The following is a 20716-nucleotide window of genomic DNA, read 5'->3' as shown; positions in this document are numbered from 1 at the left end:
CCGTGAGGTCCTGCTGCCCCTGCCTACCTACCACCTGAGTTGTGCCTGTTCTGTGGCCTACAAGATGCATGAAGCCTCCGGGAAATTACGGAGTTTGTGTGCATGAGTCCCATGTAGGAGTCAGAGGCTGAGTGGTCCTGCTGCAGATTGAATAGAGAAGTCTGGACACTTTTGCTGTTCAGAGGGTTTTGTGCCCTCTTGTACGGTATAAATCCACAGCTTTTTATTTATATTTTGTTTACTAGTATTTTTTGTCTTATTGTGCAATAAACCTTTTCAGGAGCAATAAACGTTTTTTAAAGTCCACATTTAATTTAAAATTAAATTTTATATTTCCATTTTTCAGAGTCGATTATGAAATTGAAACTTCGACAGAATGTCTGTGGACATTTACATCTCACCCCGGGCGCCAAAGAGATATTAACTGAAAACCAAACCAGATGACACAATTCTCATTCAGAAGTATCACATTGACTTCGAAAGTTAGTAATTATTTTAAGAAGGCTGTGCCCCAAAATGAATTAACATGTGAAGCTGCAGAAGTGGGTTGACATTTCATTCTGTAAATCATGACTCTTCATTTAGATCAAATGACTTTTTATACATTAGCTTCACTCGTTTTTCTAATTCCAAGTTTTCTTGTGCTCATTCCACTGTTAATGTGTTGGCTCCACTGGCTGAGGAATTATTCCACTGTGGATGCCATATTGTTATCAGAGTCATTAGATGCTGCCATTTCTTGCCTCCGATTCATGGAATCAAAATTAAGCTTTTGGAAGTTCATTCTCTCCAAAGTGCAAAACTAACATCATTGTGAATGCTACTCAGCTAATATAAGTTGAACACCAAAGACATTTTTTTTCTTGCGGTGATAATACTCACATAACGTTCAACAGGCACAGCATAGGGGGACTAACATTCTTACTAAATTAAGAACCCCTCAGGAATTCCCTGGCGGTCCAGTGGTTAGGACTCTGTGCTTTCACTGCTGAGGGCCTGGGTTCAATCCCTGGTCGGGGAACTAAGATCCCGAGTGCCGAGCTGCACGGCCATTAAAAAAAAAAAAGAACCCCATGAAGCAGAAATACACCTGGAATTGGATGTGGTGAAGAATTACATCCAAACAAGCTGTAAAACTGAATTAGAAATCATAGTTGTCAAAAATTTACAAATATTTTTTCACAGAGTAACTGAACGGCAAAATTTTCGTGACAAAGCTGACATTAAATGGAAAAAAAGCACTTCAGCATGGTAGTAACATGTTTTTCCCTGTAACATGTTTCTTCACCATGTCAATGAAAAAAATTAATCAGTCGATCTAAGAAAGAAATGGAAAATTTTATTTGAGCCAAATTGAGGATTATTACCTGGGAAGTCTTTCAGAGAGCTCTAAGGACTGTCCTGCCTGTTAGAGGTCAAAGCACAGGGATATAAGTTTTTGAGACAGAGGGCTATATGTTAAATGACAGTTTACACAATCCAGATCTACGTGTACAAAACAAGTAGTAGGTCATGGGTCACGGCTGCCTCTTCTAAGATTAAAAAGGAAGGTCATCTCCTAAGGAGTAATGATCCTTGATGAGATTAAGAAAGAAGGTTATCTCCCAAGGAGGTCGGGTAAATGTGGATGCACAATATACACTAAAGGGCAGGGAGAGGGACTTCCCTGACCGGTCCAGTGGTTAAGACCCCGTGCTTCCAATCCAGCAGGTGGGGGATCAGTCCCTGGTCAGGGAACTAAGACCCCACATGCCATGCGGCGTGGGCAAAAAAAAAGTAAAACAATTTAAAAATAAATTAAAAAGCGGGGGAGGGGAGCAGGGAGGAGGACCAAACAAGCAGATAAGTTTTATGTTTTTCTTATCTCGCCATAAAATATGAATTTTATTTCATCATCATCAACTGGAGTTTGGAAGTTTGAGCTTTTGCATAACAACTTAAGTGTCCTAGTCACACTGAACGAGTCCTCTACATTGGTGCATTTTGTTCAAATTCAGCTTAAAAGGTTTAATCAAGGACTTCCCTGGTGGCACAGTGGTTAAGAATCCGCCTGCCAATTCAGGGTGACACGGGTTTGAGCCCTGGTCCGGGAAGCTCCCACATGCCATGGAGCAACTAAGCCCATGCGCCACAACTACTGAGCCTGTGCTCTAGAGCCCGCGAGCCACAACTATGGAGCCTGTGTGCCACAACTACTGACGCCCACGTGCCTAGAGCCTGTGCACCACAACGAAGAGTAACCCCAGCTCACCACAACTAGAGAAAGCCCTTGTGCAGCAACGAAGACCCAATGCAGCCATAAATAAATAAATAAATAAGTTTTAATCAAAATATTCAGTAACTGAAGCACAAAAAAAACCCTTTAGTCTTTGAGCTTTCCAGCAAATTACAATTACTGAGAAGTTGCAAATGGGAAAATAACGAAACGCACCCCTATGGAAGCAACAGAACTTGGAACAACTAGGACGATCAAAGAATGATTTTTGAAATTCTGTAACTTCACTCTGCGCTTGGGAAGATGTCGGTGTGGTCGGTGCGGGACACCGATGGTCGGTGCGGGACACCAGTGTCTCTGGGCCTCGGTTTCCCCTTCGGGGCACTCCCTGGAATCCCTTCCGGTTCCGACCGCGTGGAGTCTGGAAGGCCTCACTCCCGGCATCCCCCGGGGTAGCCACGGGCTGAAAGAGAAAACACCGCCCCGACCAGGCGCGCGTGCGCACACGCCGGCCGCCCCAGGCCACAAACGCACCACCCCCGCGCGCTCACGCACGCGCAGTGGCGCGCGCATACCCTTCGGAAGGCCCGGCCTTTGGGTTCCCCGGGTCCAGCGCCCCAGCTTTGCGCCCCGGCTGCCTTCGGCGAGCCTGGAGGCCAGGCGTGTGGGCGGGCTTGCGCGCGGTGGTGGGCGGGGAGCCCAGAGGAGGGCGGGGCGGGCTGGCGGGCGGGCGGGCGGAGTCGAGAGGGCCGGGCCTGCGGGCTGCGGCGGCGCTGGACTTGGCGCTGGCGCTGGTGGAGGCGACATGCAGGCCGACGCGAGGCTGGAGCGTGGCAGCCGGGTCCTGACGCCGCAGTCGGCGCCGAGCTTGGAGCCGGACCCGGAGCTGGGCCCGGACCCGGAGGAGGACGCGCGGGCCCGGGCCAAGTTCGCGGCGCTGCACGGCCCGGCGCTCCGCGCGTCGGGGGTCCCCGAGCGGTACTGGGGCCGCCTCCTGCACAAGCTGGAGCACGAGGTGCGGGCTGGGGTGACGCGAGGAGGGCGACGCGCCGGCCGGGGAGAACCGGGGTGCAGGGCGCGCCCGGAGCGCCCCGGGATCCCTTTGAGAGGTGCCAGTGAAGCTGGGATGCGGGTCCTCGAGGCGCGCATCCTCCAGTCCTGGTCAGCGCGAGGCCGGGGAGCGCCGGGGGTGGGTCGCTCTGGACCCTTCTACCAGGAAGGGTGTGGTCTGCGGGCCGGCTCTTGGCCGAGAGCTGCTGGGGTGGGGCGGCCGAGGGCCTCCTGGAGGACGCGTGCGGAGGAGGTTGGGAGGGCGCCTGGGGGAGTTGGTGGCTGGGAGAAGGAGAGCGAGCGCGTTCCGGGGCGGGGCGGGCTTCGGTGAGACGCGCAGCGGAGAGTTGGGGGGCGGCGTTAACGGACGATGCAGGGAAAACGGCCGGTGGTTTGAGGATGAAGAGCCACGAATGCCTTAACGACCGACTTAGACTTGAACTCCATGGCGGTTTGTGGCCTAGGAGTGGCGGCCAGAGCCTGTACCTGTGTCCCTGGTCCTGCCAGCATCTGGGGCTGGGCCAGGGCCGCGGCGACAGCTGGAACTGAAATGAACTTTGGCTCCCGTTGTGTGCCAGGCCCTGTGCTGCGTCCTCCGCACATCCGAGCCCAGAGCAGTCCTGGGGCGGGGGGTGGTAAGATTCATCACCCACACTTTATACAGTGCAGAAAACTGAGGCTCAGGAAGAGGAAGTGACACTCCCAAGGTCTGCCAGACTTCAGAACTAGAAGCTTGCTTTCAGCCACTGCCTGCCTCAGGGAAAACAGACGTCCAGTGAGTTTGTGTGGCTTTAACTGTTTAGGTCACAGAGTTCTTCCGTGTTTCTTCATTTGATTTGAGCCCCGGGTCACCTTTATTTTGCATATCAACGAAGACAGGCTGTGGGAGGTGGAGACAATGTAAACAAAAGTGAAAAGAGCTCAGATGCTTCAAGGGTCTCCCTTTTTGTGGGGTCGGCTCTTTTCTGCTGGCCTGTGCTCTAGCCTGTGTCTCCAGAGGGCCTCCGCAGGGTCCTGGCTGAGGGGTGGGCCTTGGGTTTTGGTGGTTTGCCCACGTGTTGAAGCCAGAGCACGTTCACGGGCGCTCTGTTGGGGCCTTCTGAGCTGGAACCAGACTCCTGCAGGGGCTGCCTCCTGGGCCGAGACAGACTGAGCAGTGCAGGTGGCGAGGTGGGACCCTGGAGCCAGGAAAAGGCTGCTGGACAAACTGCACCCTTTCAGCCAGTCTCTCTGCCTCTAAAATCAGGGTTGGACCAGGTACCTTCCTGCCCAAAACACAAGTAGTTGCTATAAAAAAAGGTGCAGTGTTATTGGTACTTACCTTTTGTAACAGTGAATTCCCTTCCCCCTCATGACTTGCCCTCAATTCGCCAGCATTTCCTGAGCACTTACCCTAGTCCCAGGCCTGTGCTGGGCAGGAGGGGACCCCAGCGGTTTGTTAGGATAAAAAGGTCCTCGTGTACTGGGTGAAAGGAGCACGAGGTGGAAACACCCTGGCTCCGGCCCTGCCAGCCTCTGCGGGCAGTGAACTCACCTGGGCAAGTCACTTGCCCGTCTGAGTCCATGTCTCCCCCTGGAAAGTGAAGACCAGGAAACATGGCTCCGACTTCCACAGTCTTGGTGGGGGACTGGGTGGAGAGGCATGACCAGCTCATAGCCACCAGAGTGTAATGTCCCCTCCATCCTGGCTGCAAGATCTGCAGGCCGCCTGGCCACCGTCGCTCTGCGGAGGGACAGCCAGTACTTTTCCGTGACCCTCCCTTGCCCTTATGGGTTATGGGCAGAGCTGTGAGTCACCACGGCCAGACCCAGACCTGCAGCCATTGTTCTGCCGAGCCTGCTGCTGTGCGCCCAGGTGTGGGGGAGGGCCACAGGCACCTGCTGACCCAGGAATGGGGCCCCCCAGCCCCCCGCGAGCCAGGGACCCCGGTGCCTTGGAAAGGATGGGGAGTGTTTTACAGTAAATTTCAGCTCTTTTCTGTCTGCAGGAACTTCCCAGCTGCAAAACCATTCCCCTTCCTTACCTCGTTAGGGCCTCCTCCAGTCCCTCTGTGAGGCGGGAGTGGTCATCCCCATTTCACAGCTGGGTGAAGGCACGCCCTGTACTGTCCCCTCCCTCCTGTCAGGTTTGGGGGTAGAGGGCTGGGATACGGGGTTCTGGGTGGAAGCCCAAGGTGTGAGTCCCAGCCTCTGAGCTGCTCTCTTCTCATCTCCAAACTGGAGGGAGGGTAGTGGCTTCACCCTGGGATCGGGGGCTGGTGGGGGGGTTAAAGGCGCCGTCCCAAAAAGTGCCCGAGCTCCCCTGCGGATGGACCTGGTTGGCTCCACAGCCCTTCCCGCCCCAGCTTCTCTGCCTGGAGTCCTTGCACCACCACGGCATGGCCACACGTTTAAATCTTCCCCTTCCTTCACCGCTCACCTCAGGTGACGGCTTCCCCGTAAAGTCTTATCCGGCCCTCCAGGCCCCCGCACCGCTTACCTGGTGCTCTCAGATGGCCCCTCTGCCACTCGGGGCAAGGTCATGAGCGATTCATCCTCACACCCCCAAGTGCCTGTCCTGCGCAGCACATCCAAGCTGCTGGTGCCTGAACAGATGGCTGATTTCCAACTACTGGGATGAGTTTCTCTTCTGTTTTTAATAGAGTCATGAGAAAGGTTTTAGGGGCAGCTGGCCTTCGCTGAGTCCCTGCTCTATGCCACGGACTCTCTGTGTACTGTTTGGTTGACGTATCGCTCTCAGCTCTGCTGGAAGGTGGCTGATGCCCCCTTCCCAGGTGAGAGACTAGTCTCAAAAGTGTCGTGATGGTAGCAAGTGCTTACAGAGGGTTTGCCAAGCTTAGCTTCTTCTGAGCTCTTCACGTGTGTTAATCATTTAATCCTCCCAACAAGCCCCTCAGGTAGGTTCTCGTATTCCCATTGTATGGATGGGGAAACTGAGGCACGGAGTAGTTCAGTGTCTTGTTCAAGGTCACATAGCCTGGCTGCAGAATCTGCCCTAAGGCCCCTTGCCGACTTGTGGCAGACACCAGGTACATGAGTGGCTGTATGGGGACCGACTGGCTTGTCACCTTCACCAGCTGCATGTGGTTGGCGTTGCCCTTTGCCAGGGAAACTCAAGGAGCAAGGCCCTTACCTTCTGTCCCATCCTGGCCCAGGACCTCAGGACACTAGACCCAGGCCATGGTTTGTGCAGACCTGGGCTGGCGTGGTGGCGTTAGGAGGCTCTTGGGCCCCTGTTTCCTTCTGGGTCACCTCCACTGCCCTGGTGTTGGGTTGGTGGTGCTGGTGAGAACAAAGTTGGGGTGCAGTCCCTAGCCACCAGGATCCTCACTCTTCCAGTCATTTCCAGCGTGACCGGAGCCACCTGCTCTGCCCTTTGAGCCGCATTTTCCCTATAATGCAAGAGGCCAGACTAGATATCATGGGACACATGCTTGCAGTCCCACCTCCAGGCTTGGGTCCCACGGGCTGAGGGGCCTTGGACGATAGCGCCAGCGATAGTGGGGGAGGTTAGGGCCTCATTCTCACTGATTAGGAACCCATCTCCCCACCTATAAAATGGGTAGCTGGGCAGTAAAGAGGTCCTGCTTCTCCTAGGGGCTCAGTTTGTCCTCGAGGCCGGGGTGTGGCGGAAGGAACGGGTCAGGAATGGGGTCTCCTGCCAACACCCCCTCCTGTGGCCCCCAGGTTTTCGACGCTGGGGAGATGTTCGGGATAATGCAAGTGCAGGAAGTGGAGGAGGATGAGAGTGAGGACGAGGCGGCCCGGGAAGCACGGAAGAAGCCCAACCCAGGCGGCCAGCTCTGCTACAAGGTCATCGTGACCAATGAGAATGGGCTCCAGGCGGCGGACCCCAACAGGTAGGAGCCGTAGGCCGACGCCTTTCACCCGCACCGTGGCCGTCAGGGCCGGGCTCCCTTTTACAAAGGTGTCACCGAGGCCGTGGCCGCTAGGGAGAAGCTGTCATCGCGAGCACACGTGCTCCTGGGTGCCAGGCGCTGGCCCCTTAGCCCTGAGACAAGGTCCTGTCAGCCCCGACACTGGCGACGCTCCTGCGTTAGTTGTGTTTCATGCTGTCCTGAGAGCAGCGTCCCTCCCACACGCCTCTTAACTGTCCCAGCGGTCCCTCCATGGAGGTGTGACAAGTTCCCGTTTTGCCGATGAGGAAACAATGGGGAAGGACTTGCCTAGGGTCACACAGCTAGTTAAGATCGTGGGCGTCGACCCCAGGGCAGCCTGGACTCGTGAGCCCGGGCTTTTCCAGGGCGCCCGGGCCTCGCCCCGGTCCTGCTGAACCTCAGTCTCTGGGTGGAGCCCTGCGCTTTGCACCCCGGCTTGTGAGGAGTGTGGCCTGACTGGTTCCTCGCGTGAGGACGCCAAGGCTGGGAGTGGGCCTGGGCCTGGCACGAGGCCACAGGGTAGAAAGGCCAGAGCCGATCCTGGCCCCCAGGCTTCCTGCCTCCCAGGGGCCAAGAGGGGCTGCCCTCCGCCAGGAGAGGCCCACAGGCCCCTCGGCCCGACGTCGCCGGAACCCTGAGGGAGAAACTCGCTGGCCTCTGGGGGTTTCCGGGCCCCTGTGACCGTAGCTTCTCCAGGAAGTCTGGCTCCTTCACCAGCCCCTGGTGGGGTGGGAGGGCCCCCAGGGTCATGACAGCAGCCAAGCACCTCCACCCCCGTGCCCTCCGACTCAGAAACTTGCAGGCTCCCCTTTCTCGTTAAGTTCAGTACAGCGGACCCGCGCGGGCGCCTGCTCTGCTGCCGCCTGTGCCAGCCGTGGGGCTCGGGCCCAGCGGCCACCTCGAGCAGCTCCCGGCCTCTGCCCCCTCCACGCACACCACCAGGCAGGTTTGGGGAGGGATGGGGCCGGCGTCTGGGCTGGAGCCCGGCTCCGCCGTCCTTCCTGCTCCTGGGCCTTTCTTCCCTCCAGACCTCTGTGAGTCCGCCCCACCCCACCCCAACGGCCAGGCCCCAGGCTCCATCCTCCCCCGCCCCCGCCATGTCCAGCAGCCATTGTGTGCGTCTGCCCAGGTCACCCCCAGACGCTCCACTTTGAAGGCCTGGCCGTGTCTCACACGGTCATAAACTCTACGCACGAGGACGGGAATAAATCATTTGTTTCAGGATATGCGAACAAAAAATAACGTAAGTGCAGTAATAACTACTGCTGAGCTTGACCCCTAACCTAAGAACCAGAGCGGTGGCTGTGCCTCCCTGTTAGCAGGGCGCCGGGCCAGGGCTGCTTCCCCAGCAGGCAGAACCCCGTGCGCTCAGAGCCTCCGAGTCCAGCAGGGCTTGGATGGTGTCCGGGCAGCCTGGCCTGTGGGCTGGGGGCAGTCATGTCCTTGGGCCTGCAGTGGGGACACCCTACGCTCCACCACGCTGGTGTGAGAGCCGTGCAGCTGGCCCACCGGGCCCCTGCAGAGAGACCAGACTGTGTGGACTGCAGGTGTCCGTACACGGGGGGACTTGAAGCCTCTCCCGCAGAAATCCCTGGCGCTTCCCAAGAATTGCCCAGAAGTCCCGGGCAAGCGCGAGTGAGCTCTGAGTGGGGTTCCTTTGCGTGTCTGCCTGCAGGTAGCAAGGTTGGGGGCCGTGGGCCTGCCCTCCAGCAGTTCAAAATCCAGTTGAGGACAGTTAACTGTCGCGGTGATCGCCGTAGTGATCACTGAATTCATGAGGATTCAGTGTACGGTCAGCATGCTGTTTTGTCTCATTTGATGCTCACGTCAGCCCGGTGATAGCGGGTAGGGACCGTGTTGCCCTGTTTTAGAAACTGGAAAAGGGAGAGGAACTGTCCCAGCCCGCATAGCGGGTGGTCGGCAGAGCCAGGACCCCCACCCAGGCCTGGTGCGGCGTCCAGGCCTCAGCCCGGCCTCTTCCTCAGGCGGATCCCGCCTGCTGGCCCTCTTTCCACCCTCCCTTCTTGCCCTGCCTGCGTGGTAGCCTCGCGCTCACCTGTAACCTGTGCCCGCAGCATCTTCCTTATCGACCACGCCTGGACGTGCCGCGTTGCGCACGCCCGCCAGCAGCTGCAGCAGGTGCCCGGGCTGCTGCACCGTATGGCCAACCTGATGGGCATCGAGTTCCACGGCGAGCTGCCCAGCACCGAGGCCGTGGACCTGGTGCTGGAGGAGATGTGGAAGTTCAACCAGACCTACCAGCTGGCCCACGGGGTGAGCGGGCAGCCGGGCCCCAGGGGAGGCAAGCAGGCCTTCGCTGCCCTGTGCCGTCAGGGCTAGCGGGAGGCGTCCTCTTACCCCGCAAGCGAGTAGACCCATCTTCTGTGGCCAGTGGAAACTACCCTGGTTCCCCGTGGCTCTGTCACGCGCCTGTTACTCTTTGCCTCGGGCCAGCCGGTGCCGGGGACCCAGGTGTCCATGCAGCCTTTGGGCTCACGGTACACAAGCCTCTCCCGGACCCCAGTGACCTGGCTGCCTCTCTCCTGGCCTCTTCTGGTTCCGTCACCCTCCTAAAAGCCCTTAGTGATACCCTGCTGCTTTCGGGAGTAGAGCTGAGTCCCTTGAGCATATCCTTGGGCTTACATCACCACCCCCGCTCCCCGGCCTCCCCAGGCCCACCCTTACGTTCCAGCCCCTCACCACCTTCAGTCCGGGAAAAGGCAAAAGTTGCTTCTCCTGATCTCAGCTTAGCTGTTGCCTCCTCCAGGAAGCCTTCCCTGAACTCAGAAGTCTCCCCCCTCCTCCGCCTGCACACAGAACCAGACCATCCATGTAGCTACTAGGCTAAGTGCCCTCTTTCCGTACACCTTTGCCACACACGTGATCACACCGCAGCCCGCTGGCCTGTTGTCCTTGTCTGCCAGGGCAGGGCCGCCGGCCCGGAGGCCACAGGTTCAAGGGACTGGAGGCGTGTGTGGTAGGTGCTCCAGGCTCTGAGAGGTGGGCATAGACGGGCCAGTGGTAGGTGTTTGGGGCGGGGATGCGTGGAAAGGCGTGCGGACGGGAGGGGCGGGGAGGCGGAGCAGTGGGCGAGGGTGGCGTGTGCTCTGCCCGCAGACGGCCGAGGAGAAGGTGCCGGTGTGGTACATCATGGATGAGTTCGGCTCGCGCATCCAGCACGCGGACGTGCCCAGCTTCGCCACCGCGCCCTTCTTCTACATGCCCCAGCGGGTGGCCTACACGCTGCTGTGGCCCCTGAGGGACCTGGACACGGGCGGTAAGTCAAAGCCCGCCCACCCCAAGGAAGGGCCGGTGCTTTTCTGCCACTCCCTGACTGCCCGCGTGTCCTGGTGCAGAGGAGGTGACCCGGGACTTTGCCTACGGAGAGGCCGACCCTCTGATCCGGAGGTGCGTGCTGCTGCCCTGGGCGCCCGCCGACCTGCTGGACCTCAGCTCCTCCACTCCCGAGCCAGCCGACGAGCACTACCAGGTGTGGCCTCCAGCCCGACCCCGGGCCCGTTTGCCTGGTGGCTCCTGGACCTTTCTTCACCCGGTCACCACATGTTGCTGAGCACCAGCTGCCGTGGGGGGGAGAGGAGAGTCTGGGGGTGTCTGAGAGACAAGGGGCTCAGAGCCCAGGGAGCAGACGTGAGCTGCCTGGGGCCCAGACCCCGGGGTCCCGATGCTGGGAACCGTCCTTCCCGAGGGTTGAGTAGAGCTGGGGGACTGGAGGTCAGGGCTGCTGTTCCCTGTTTTCAGGGGCTGGGGCTGGGGGACTGTTGTTCCACTTCTTTCTATTTGTTATGAACAACTCATTCAGCCCAGCCCACGCTCAAGGGGAGACGAATGAACTCTGCCTTTCAAAAGGAATGTAGAGGAGTTTATGGACACGTTTTATTTTATTTTATTTGGCTGCGCCGGGTGTTAGTTGCAGCACATGGGATCTTTGTTGCCACTTGTGGGATCTTTAGTTGCAGCATGCGGGCTCTTGTTTGCAGCATGTGGGATCTAGTTCCCTGACCAGGGATCGAACCCAGGCCCCCTGCACTAGGAGCGTGGAGTCTTCACCGGGGGACCACCTGGGAAGTCCCTATGGGCATGGTTTAAACCGTCACACTGCTTAAGCTCAGAGCAGCGTTTGGGGGCTCCCCGAGGACCAGGTAGCCCCCTCCCAGGACAGGCTGGGCACCTTCTGGGCTGCTTGTGACTTGGAGGAAGCATTTAGAGCAATGAGCAGATGTAGAGCAATGTGTACGTTGTTCTTTTGACACAGAACAGGCTGTCCGGCACCTGAGGGGCCTTGAGCCCCGGAGTCCTGGGATGGGGGTGGTCAGAGGGCTCTGGGCGCTGCGGTGCCTGCAAAGGGCTCTACCTGAGGTCCAGGTGTGCCCCCTGGGATCCCAAAACCCTGATGTACGGGATGGGGAGGCATGTGCTCCTTTCTTTGAAGGTCTGTTTCTACCTCCAGTGTTTTCCTTCTAGGCCATTTTGGAGGAAAACAAGGAGAAGCTGCCACTGGCCATCAAGCCGGCGGTGTATCCCTGCGACCACGTCTTCAAGTGCGTAGCCCACCCTGCCCCCACCCTGTGCTGAGACTTTGCCTCGGTCCCTTTCCTCATACACGCCTCATAGTCCCCACAACTCCTGGAACAGTGCTCGGTACAGGGCGGCCTCAGTAAGTCCTCTACCCCCTGGCAGCACAGCAGTGACGGAAACGCCACGGGCGGGGTCTCAGGCTCACAGAGAGAGCGCCCGAGAAGTGAGGGTGAGCTGGGGTGCGCGCGGCCTCTGGAAGCAGAGAGCCGGTGCCGACAGTGACGGTGCTGGGCACCCAGGAGAGCCACCCAGATTGCCAGGGGGGCCGCGCCCAGGTGTCTGCAGGTGTGGGCTGGCAGCTTAACGTAAGGCCGGGCAGGCCAGCAAGCCCAGGCTGGACCCGGGGTGGAAGCAGATGCTCCCTTTTTATGGGTGAGGAAGTGGAGGTCCTGGGTGACGCCCACCAGGCGTCCAGCTGGCTCGGCGACGGGTCCTGGGTCAGCCAGGGGCAGGTTGGCCTCTGTTTCCAGGGGGAGGCCCTCCCTCTGGCTGCCCACACCTGCTCCAGCTGGAACGGACACCATGCTCCACTGACCCCTTCCCCCAGGTTCTGGGGTCTCCTCCCACTGGCCCGCAGCCTGGCCCTCCTCCCCTTACCTGAGTTCACCGCCTAGCATCCCTCCACCCCCTCAGGTCGGAGGCTGCACGGAGGCCCCCTTAGCCTCGCCCCCTCCCCACAGCTGTGCTCCACGCCCCAACCACGGACTAAGCGCCCCGTGCCGGCCCCACCCGAGCAGCCAGCCCCTCGCCTCTCTTCCTCCCTGGATCGCCGTCCAGGGCCAGGCCTCCCTCCCGCCTTGAAACTCCACAGTGTGGCCGCATCCACCACCCCCGGCAGACAGGCTCCCAGGCCCTGTCCTCTCCTCCCCCCGGGGCCGGTGTGGAATGAGGCCTTATCGGAGGCGGAGGCGCGTGTCTCGGCCACACGCTCACCTGCAGGCCCCCGGGGCGCCGGCTCCCTTCTCTGAGGGCAGAGGTCCCAGCGTGTGGACCCGTCCCGTCTCCACGTGGGAGGAGGGAGCCCCTGCCTGACGAAACGCTCGGGTTCTCCTGGTTCGTCCTTGGGAGGAGCGTGAGGTGGCCCTGTGGTGCCATCTCACAGGTGGAGGTCCCGGGGTCGCCAGGGTCCCAGTGGCCCCGTCGCTGGGCAGACAGGCGGAGGCCGTGGGGCGGAGCCCGGCCGCCGACCTCCGCCCGCCCCGCCCCCCCCAGGGTCTACACGGACGTCCAGCAGGTGCTCGGCCACCTCAGCCACCCGCGCTTCACCTTCACCGAGAGCGAGGCGGACGCCCACATCCTCTACCACTTCTCGCACTTAAAGGACTACAGGTGAGGCGCCTCCCAGCCCGGTCCCCGCCGCCGCCCCCGGGGCCCCCGCCCCCGCTGACCGGTGGCACCTGCCTGGGCCCCACAGAAGGCTGAGCCGGGAGAGGCCCAGCGTGCTGCTGAACCAGTTCCCCTGCGAGAACCTGCTGACGGTGAAGGACTGCCTGGCCTCCGTCGCGCGCCGGGCCGGCGGTCCCGAGGGCCCGGCCTGGCTGCCCCGCACCTTCAACCTGCGCACCGAGCTGCCCCAGTTCATCAGCTACTTCCAGCAGCGGGAGAGGCGGTGAGGACCCCCGCCCGCCCCCCCGGAGCCGCGGCAGCCGAGACCCTACGCCCATCAGGCTCCCGTGGTCCCCGCCCCCTGGCTGAGCGCCTGCCGTGCGGCGGCCACGGTTCCGGGAGCTGCAGGCTCTGGGTGCACTGCTGCTCGGCGGCCCTTCCTCCCGGAGGGCGGCTCCTCACTCCCGAGGCCCGGCCCCTAAGGTCTCCTCTGGGACCCCTCCCTCAGCCCCTGCTCTGCTGCCACAGTACTGGGGACACAGTGCCCAGGAGGGTGGGCCCAGGGCACAGCCTGGTCATCCCCTCTGCTCCCAGGGGCGAGGACAACCACTGGATCTGCAAGCCCTGGAACCTGGCCCGCAGCCTGGACACCCACATCACCAAGAACCTGCACAGCATCATCCGGCACCGCGAGAGCTCCCCCAAGGTGGGCCCCTGGGGCGCCGGGAGGGGGGGCTCTGCGAGGACCTCTGTGGGTAGGTCCTGGCGTCAGCATTCTTCAGCTCACAGGAGTCTCACCACCCCCACTCCTTCCCCTGCCCTTGCCAGTGGGGGGAAGGGGCTGTGTGACAGTCGGGTGAGAGGAAGGAGCCTCCCTGGGTGTGTCTGAACTGCATTCCCGCGCGCACCACGCCTCACAGGACCACGCGGCAGGAGGGAGGTGGCCAGGCCAGGGAGCCCCACGGGGCCCTGGACGAAAGCGCTGTAGTGGCATGGGGCCCATCAGTGGAGGAATTGAAGGGCACAAGGTTCTGCACCTGGACAGAGGCCCGAGAGAAAATGCCACTGCGATGACCCTTGTGAAGTTTTCCAGTGGTGGGATGGGGAGTCAGTGGATTCATGGCTGAGAATCTGAATCCAGTTTTCAAAGCTAAAAACTGGTGGCATCTTTTTCTTCAATTAAAGATGAAGATAAAGAACTCGTTGCAGCTAAGACACAGGTTTGAAAAGACAGGAAGACGCGGAGTGCAGGGAGCAGGTCCCTTCGTGGCACCGGGGCGGGAGGTGGGCTCAGGAGTGAGTGTTCCTCCAGATGCGGTGACAGCACTTGGAGGTCCCACGAGTGGGAGCCACAGCTGGGGAGGTCGGGGTGCTCTGTCCTGGCCCAGGTGTAACAGGCCACCTGTGAGCCTGCATCTGTGTCCTCAGGTTGTCTCCAAATACATTGAAAGTCCCGTCTTGTTCCTCCGAGAAGATGTGGGGAGGGTCAAGTTCGACATCCGCTACATCGTGCTCCTGCGGTCGGTGAAGCCCCTGACGTTGTTCGTCTATGACGTGTTCTGGCTGCGGTTCTCCAACCGGTAACTGGGGAGACTGGGCTGGGGCTGGGGGCTGGGCGACAGGGCCCCTCTTTACTCGGGATGAGAACGCCTGCACAGGGGCTCCTTTACCACCAAGCACCCAGCAGGGACCCCGCTGAGCCCGTTTCTGTTAAATGGCAGTAATTCTCACCCTGCGTGTGTCACCACCACCTTGTGGAACAGGCACCTGCTCCCTCAGACCACGACGATGTTTACCGGCCTAGTGGGGATCTTCGTGGTTAACCCCTGGCCGGGGGGGCGGGGGCAGTGTAGGGCCGCCCCACTCTTGGGGGAACCGGCGCCCGGCCAGGGGGCTCTGAGCATCTGCACGCCCGGGACCCACTCGAGCGTCCGTCCGCTTGTCCTGCAGGCCCTTCGCACTCAACGACCTGGACGACTACGAGAAGCATTTCACTGTCATGAACTACGACCCGGAATTGGTGCTGAAGCAGGTAGGGGCCTGGCGCCGCCTGGGGAGGGGTTCCCGTGGAGGCTGGCCCAGACAGGACCCGACACCCGTCAGCTTGTCTTCCGGCAGCTTGCGTAACAGTCAGGGGAGCTGCCTTCTTGTACCTGCGTCCCCTCCCACAGCTGCCCCCGCAGCTCTGAGGGGCACTTGCTTGGCTCGAGGGGGCCCTTGAGGCTTCCCGGTCCCCTGGCAAGTCTGAGCAGAGCAGGGTCTCAGCCGGGAGGCGCAGGCCGCCTTCTGTTCAGCACCTGCTGAGCATGAGGATGCTGGTAGGGGTGGGGAGGCGCACAGGTTCGCGTCCCACAGCCCCCAGGGCGGGCGGCTCTGCTGGCCTGTGACCCTGTCTGGACCCTGGGCCCTCTGTCTTCCCCGTGCTCTCTGGGCACCGCAAGCAAAGGGCGTCAGCACAGCTCCTTTCGAGGTGAGGGCGTGATCCCCCAGCTGGCCAGTGGTGCACCTGGGACAGGTAGGGGAGGCACAGCCTGGGTAGAGGCAGAGGCCGGCTCTGGGTGGAGGCAGAAGGGAAGGAGAAACAGGCCCCCCGACGTGTGGTCCACGAGGTCCTCTTGGACCAGCAGGTTGGTTATGGCTGTTCTGGGCAGACCGGAAGTAGGGCACAGGCACTCTCCTGCCCCGCTCCACACAAGGCCTGCAGGTGGCCTCTGGTCCCGCCTCCCTCGAAGCAGCCACTCCTGAATGTGGGGATTGTGTTTCCGTGGTGATTTGTTAGTAAATGTGCTGCCCCGAGCCCTCACTGTGCCATGTCTGAGAAGTCCTCTAGGGGGTGCTGCGCCGTCCGAGTGGCCAGGCCACGTGCACGGCCGGCAGGGCTGCTGCTGGTCCTTCCTCCTCTTGTCCTGGGCTGTGTTGACAGCTGGTCCCTAGGAGCCCGAGCCCTTGCCGGGGTCCCGGGATGTTGCTGAGCTTGTCTCTGAGGACCTGAGTGCCTTTCCTCTACATAGCAGGTGTCGTCCCAAGGGTCACGTTTCCTCTGAAGCCCCCGCGTGTGGGGATGCGTGTCCAGCAGGGCGAGAACGTTGGGCTTCCATAGGGAGCCCGTCCTGGTCCTCTCTGGGAGAAACCTGAGCTGACGGCCCGCTTGCTCAGGTGTGTTTTGGGTGACGTCTTGGCCTGAGAAGCCCCTGCTGTCCTCAGGCACTTTGAGCCGGGGCTGGGCAGTGAGCTCAGGCCTGGGCCCTGCAGACTTGGGTCCGAGCTCTGCGTCCAGTGACCACCGTGAGATGGACGTGGTGACACGTTGGCCCGGGCCTCCCACTGTTCAGTGCCTCACTGGAGCCTCACGGCAGCCGTGCCAAGTGGGTTTGCTGGGCGGGAAGCGTTGTCCCGTTTTACAGATGGAGACACTGAGACTCCGAGAAGTGAATGTGTCCAGAGCTCAGACCCCGTGTCCTGCCTCCCATTTGTGCCCTGCGGGGGTGGAGCTGGAGAGGCTGCTGGCGCCAACCTGGGGCCCCGGCGAGTATCAGGGCTCCACGTGAAAGCGGGGCAGGCCAGGCCTCCCCCGTCCCTGCCCAGAGGAGGCCCCGGGCAGAGCTCGACGGGCCCTGTGTCTGTTGCAGATGCACTACGACGAGTTCGTCCCGGAGTTTGAGAAGCAATACCCAGAATTCCCCTGGAAGAGCGTCCAGGTGAGTCCTGGCAGAGCTGGAGGGGTGGGGCTTGCCTTGTGGACCAGCGTCGGGCGGGGGGGGCCTTTGCCTTCTCTGGATGGTCCTGCTCTTCCCACCAGGGCTGGTGAGGGAGACGGTGTGGGCTGAGACCCCTCCTCCCCTCTGGCCTGGGTGGGGTGTTGTGAGGGTTCCTTGGAGGGGGCCTGGCGGGGTATTCAGGACACGCTTGGGACAGCCAGACGGCAAAGGGCTCTGTGTGTGCCAGGAATTGCACACCTGAGGGCACACAGGGACGTGCTTCGAGACACAAGCTGGCCGCCACTTGCTGGAGGGAGCGTTTCGGGATCTGCGCTGCCTGGCTTGGTGCAGAAGGGGCCGTGGGCTCCAGGGCGGGGGACCCAGGCAGCTCTGCAGGAGGTGGATGCCAGGAGTGAGGGAGCAGGGCACAGGTGGCTGTGGCCAGGTCTGGAGTCACAAAGGATGTCGGAGGAGGTGACTTGGCCGTTTGGGGACCGGGGCTCAGGAAGGGGCTGTGAACCCCATGTGGAGCGGCTGCCCTGAAGGGCTGGACCCAGTGTCAGCCGTGTGGGCCCCTGACCCTGCCTCCCCCGGCCCCCAGGCTGAAATCTTCCAGGCCTTCACGGAGCTGTTCCAGGTGGCGTGTGCCAGGCCGCCCCCGCTGGGCCTCTGCGACTACCCCTCATCCCGAGCCATGTATGCCATTGACCTCATGCTGAAGTGGGACAGCCGTCCAGATGGTGAGGGGGCTCCCCTGCCCCGTAATCCAAAGTGCCCTCCCCACTTACCCAAAGGTGGTCATTCAGCCCTCCCCACCCAGCCACACGGGGACAGAGGGAGGGCGTCGCTGCTCCCTCGCCACGGTCAGCACTTGCCTCGAATTAGCCTGAGATCTGGGTCAGAGGAGGCCCACCTTTCGGCGCCACGGCCTGCAGGGCAGAGCACGAGCGGGGAAGGCAGTGGGCGGCAGTGGTGTCGGGAGAGAGCTCACAAGGGGAGGGGCCCCACGTGAAGGGCAGGGGGAACGGCAGCCCTGGCCGCGCACCTTCCTTCCAGAGTCCCCGGGATGTGGTGGCTCGTGTCGCTCCTGGGGCTGCAGGTGGCTCCAGGCTTCCCCTTGGGCAAGCAGGCCTCAGGCCGGGCCCCCCAGCCCACCTCCCGGGAGTGAGGTGCCCGTGCTTTTGCCCATCAGGGAAGCAAGTGATGCAGCCGCAGCTCCTAGAGGTGAACTTCAACCCAGACTGTGAGCGGGCCTGCAGGTGCCACCCGACCTTCTTCAACGACGTCTTCAGCACCTTGTACCTGGATGAGCCTGACAGCTGCCCCGTCACCCGCCTCGTCTAGGCGCCCGCGGGCCCTGCTGTGGGTGCTCGTGGGCGGATCGCAGCCTCTGTTCCCGGAGCTGCTTCTGCACCGTGCCCCCGCCCCCTGCCCCCACTCCTCCTGCCCCCACCCTGTGAGCCGCCGTGGCCCCAGCCTCACACCCTGGCGGCTCGGGACCCCTCCCCCGTCGGTCAGTAGCAGGGCCAGCCGTGCTGCCTCCAGGGCTGAGCGCTAGGCCCCTGCTCACACCCCCGTTACTGCCGTCTGTGTCTGTTTGGTGATTGGTCTCAGCTCAGCCACGGGCTTTATTCCAGAGAGTTCGCTTCCTGGGGTGCTGTGCTTCCAGAGGGCGTTAGTGAAAGGGGTCTGGGGAACACGACACGGTGTTGTCAGAAACGAGCTTCCCTAGGAGTGCCCATGGGAGCCCAGCGGTTAACAGGCCCAGCCTGGCTGCTTCCCACGCTCCACCCCAGGCCCTGTGACAGGCGTCCCCAGGTCCCCCCTAGGAGCCTGCTTCTCAGACCCAACCTTCTCCCCCTTCACCAGCAACCTCCCTTGAAGCTCCGGGGCAGGACAGCCACTGCCTTTGGTTGCTGTTGCCTTTCCATTTGGCCCCGTGGAAAGGGCCAGATGTGGCACCAGCACCTCCCTGCCCGCTGGGCACTGCAGTGTTTCCAGCCTCGCCTGAGGGTGGCTGGGACGCTCCAATGAGGGGACTCGGGGACAGGTGTGGGCAGCAGAGCACCAGGCAGTGGGCGGCTGAGAAGGATGCTTCCAGGGAGAACGCCGTCTCCCACCAGCTAGAGTCAGAATGTGGGGTTTTTGTAACTTTTTCATTTATGGGAAGAAAATACAAAATTTTTGTTCTTTCCTTAATTTTGTTTCTGAAATTCTGAGTCAGTTTCCAGGGTAGTTTGTGTTGCCACAGTGTACCCAGCCCAGCTAACCAGACGGCGGGTGTGACTTTCACGGAGGAGCTGCCTGCAGAGCTTTCATGTGTGTGTACGTGTGTGCGTGCGTGTCGTGTGTGTGTGCGCGTGCATGCATGCGTGTGTTGGGAGGTGCTTGTTTCATTCTGAAGCCAAGAGCGATCCTTGTAGCAAAACTGGACTCGACTGCGCCTCCCGCTTCGTGTCTTTCGGGGTGTGTCCACTGTCTCTGCTAACCAGAAGTTCAGCCTGTGTTCTGGAAAACACCCTTTCCTCCGGCCAAGGAGAGGTTCAGAGGGCAGGACACCTCATCTCTGGTTTTCTCCGTGGGAGAGCTGCTGCGTCCTGTCCCCTCCTGGACTTGATTTGTACCGCAATAAAGTACGCCTTCTCTACTCTTGCCTCCCTTCCTCTCTGGGGGCCCTGGAACCACAGCCCTGTGTGGCGTATCAGTTGTTTTCCTTGCTCATTGTCAAAGAAAACCAAAATATCAAGACGTATGCTTTGAGAAACAGAAAAAATAGGATAGTATTTAGGCCTCCAAGTCCCTGTCTTTGTTTGGGCTGCTCTTAACAAAATATCATAAACTAGGTGATTTAAACAACGGAGGTCTCTTTCTCACTGTTCTAGAGGCTGGGATGTCCTAAAGTCGCAGGGGTGGCAGATTTGCTGCCTGAGGTGGGACGCTCTCCCTGGTTCATAATCAGCTGTATTCTCACTGTGTCCTCGTGAGGTGGGAGGAGCGAGGGAGCTTTCTGGGGCCTCTTTTAAAGGCATTAATCCCATACGTGGGGGCCCCACCCTCATGACCTAATCACACTTCCCAAAAGCCCCACCAACTAACCATCACACTGGGGGTTAGGATTTCAGCATGAATTTGAGGGTATAAATAGGCAATAGTTCCTGACCCAAAGCTTGGTTTCCTAGCACTGGTTCCATTTCAGAATGGGTTGCGGTAGGGACAGATGTGCAGCTGAGGCCCATCTCTGCATCATGACCAACACCCAGGAGCCTCGGTCCCCCTGTGAGCCCTGAATCTGGGCCCCGTGCTTACACCTGGGGGCCTCGGGGATGGAGTTCCCTCCTGCCTGATTCCTCATCTTGGGGGTGGGGATGATAGGAGACTCTGCCCACAGGGCAGTGGGGGATGGTCCGTGGGCCCTGTCAGCCGGCACAGTGGCTCCCCCTGGTGGTTTTGAAGGTTAAAACGAAAGCAGAGGGCCCCTGACACCCAGGCCAGGGTCCTTCCCGTGCCCCTCAGAACAGGTGCTCACACCAGGCTGTTCATCAGATGCCTCCCATGATGCTCCTGCTGGTTCCCAGTGAACTTGGGACCTGGTTGCCCAGTGCAATCCCAGTGGAATCAGCATAGTCACGGATCCGAGGGCCACGTGATCCAGGCTTTCCATAATTATAAATGTGCTTTTCCCCGATTCCAGAGGTCCTTACACCTCTGATCAGTGAAAATCAGACAACCCCCAGGAAGACCATCAAGCTGGGCTTCCAGGGTCCCAGAAGACTCGTTGCTGTGGAGACGGTTCTTATCCCTCTAGATACTTTCTGGTACCCATCTTCACCTGAGTCAGTTTCTCTGGCTTAAGAATTCATCAGAAGCCAGACTCTGACGTTTGGGCTTGACAGGAGAGTCCCACTAGCAGTGATAATTGTACCAAAGTTCGA

The 20716-nt window shown here is 60.2% G+C and overlaps 1 protein-coding gene and 1 long non-coding RNA gene across 5 annotated transcripts in view; one reads left to right on the top strand and one right to left on the bottom strand.

The window, feature by feature from the left end:
* Nucleotides 1-20716, bottom strand: part of LOC125960485 (uncharacterized) — a 327476-nt gene that overhangs the window by 167342 nt on the left and 139418 nt on the right. The window lies entirely within an intron of this gene.
* TTLL12 (tubulin tyrosine ligase like 12) lies at nt 2943-19431 on the top strand. Of its 4 annotated transcripts, none has more exons than XM_004279567.4 (14): nt 2944-3230; nt 6953-7125; nt 9240-9438; nt 10282-10441; nt 10521-10654; nt 11647-11723; nt 12973-13089; nt 13175-13369; nt 13681-13792; nt 14515-14666; nt 15037-15118; nt 16716-16784; nt 17386-17524; nt 17977-19431. In XM_004279567.4, exons 1-14 carry the CDS (start codon nt 3021-3023, stop codon nt 18126-18128), a joined length of 1971 nt encoding a protein of 656 aa, XP_004279615.1. In that variant the 5' UTR covers nt 2944-3020; the 3' UTR covers nt 18129-19431. The 4 variants fall into 4 exon arrangements, 2 of the variants coding, with proteins under 2 accessions (XP_004279615.1, XP_033261096.1); XM_033405205.2 differs by lacking the exon at nt 2944-3230 and adding an exon at nt 3266-4040; XR_007470165.1 differs by lacking the exons at nt 17386-17524; nt 17977-19431 and adding an exon at nt 16101-16242 and having other exon boundaries at nt 2943-3230; nt 16716-16766.

The sequence above is a fragment of the Orcinus orca genome, chromosome 11, assembly GCF_937001465.1.
Source record: "Orcinus orca chromosome 11, mOrcOrc1.1, whole genome shotgun sequence".
NCBI classification, from domain to species: Eukaryota; Metazoa; Chordata; class Mammalia; order Artiodactyla; family Delphinidae; genus Orcinus; species Orcinus orca.
Note: the sequence above shows the minus strand (reverse complement) of the source record. Positions and strands in the feature narration are given on the sequence as shown.

Coding starts and splice junctions, on each gene's coding strand:
- TTLL12 (XM_004279567.4), top strand. CDS start 3,021: ATGCAGGCCGACGCGAGGCTGGAGCGTGGCAGCCGGGTCCTGACGCCG. Junction 11,724..12,972: donor CCCTGCGACCACGTCTTCAA/GTGCGTAGCCCA, acceptor CGCCCCCCCCAG/GGTCTACACGGACGTCCAGC. Junction 17,525..17,976: donor GTGGGACAGCCGTCCAGATG/GTGAGGGGGCTC, acceptor TTTGCCCATCAG/GGAAGCAAGTGATGCAGCCG.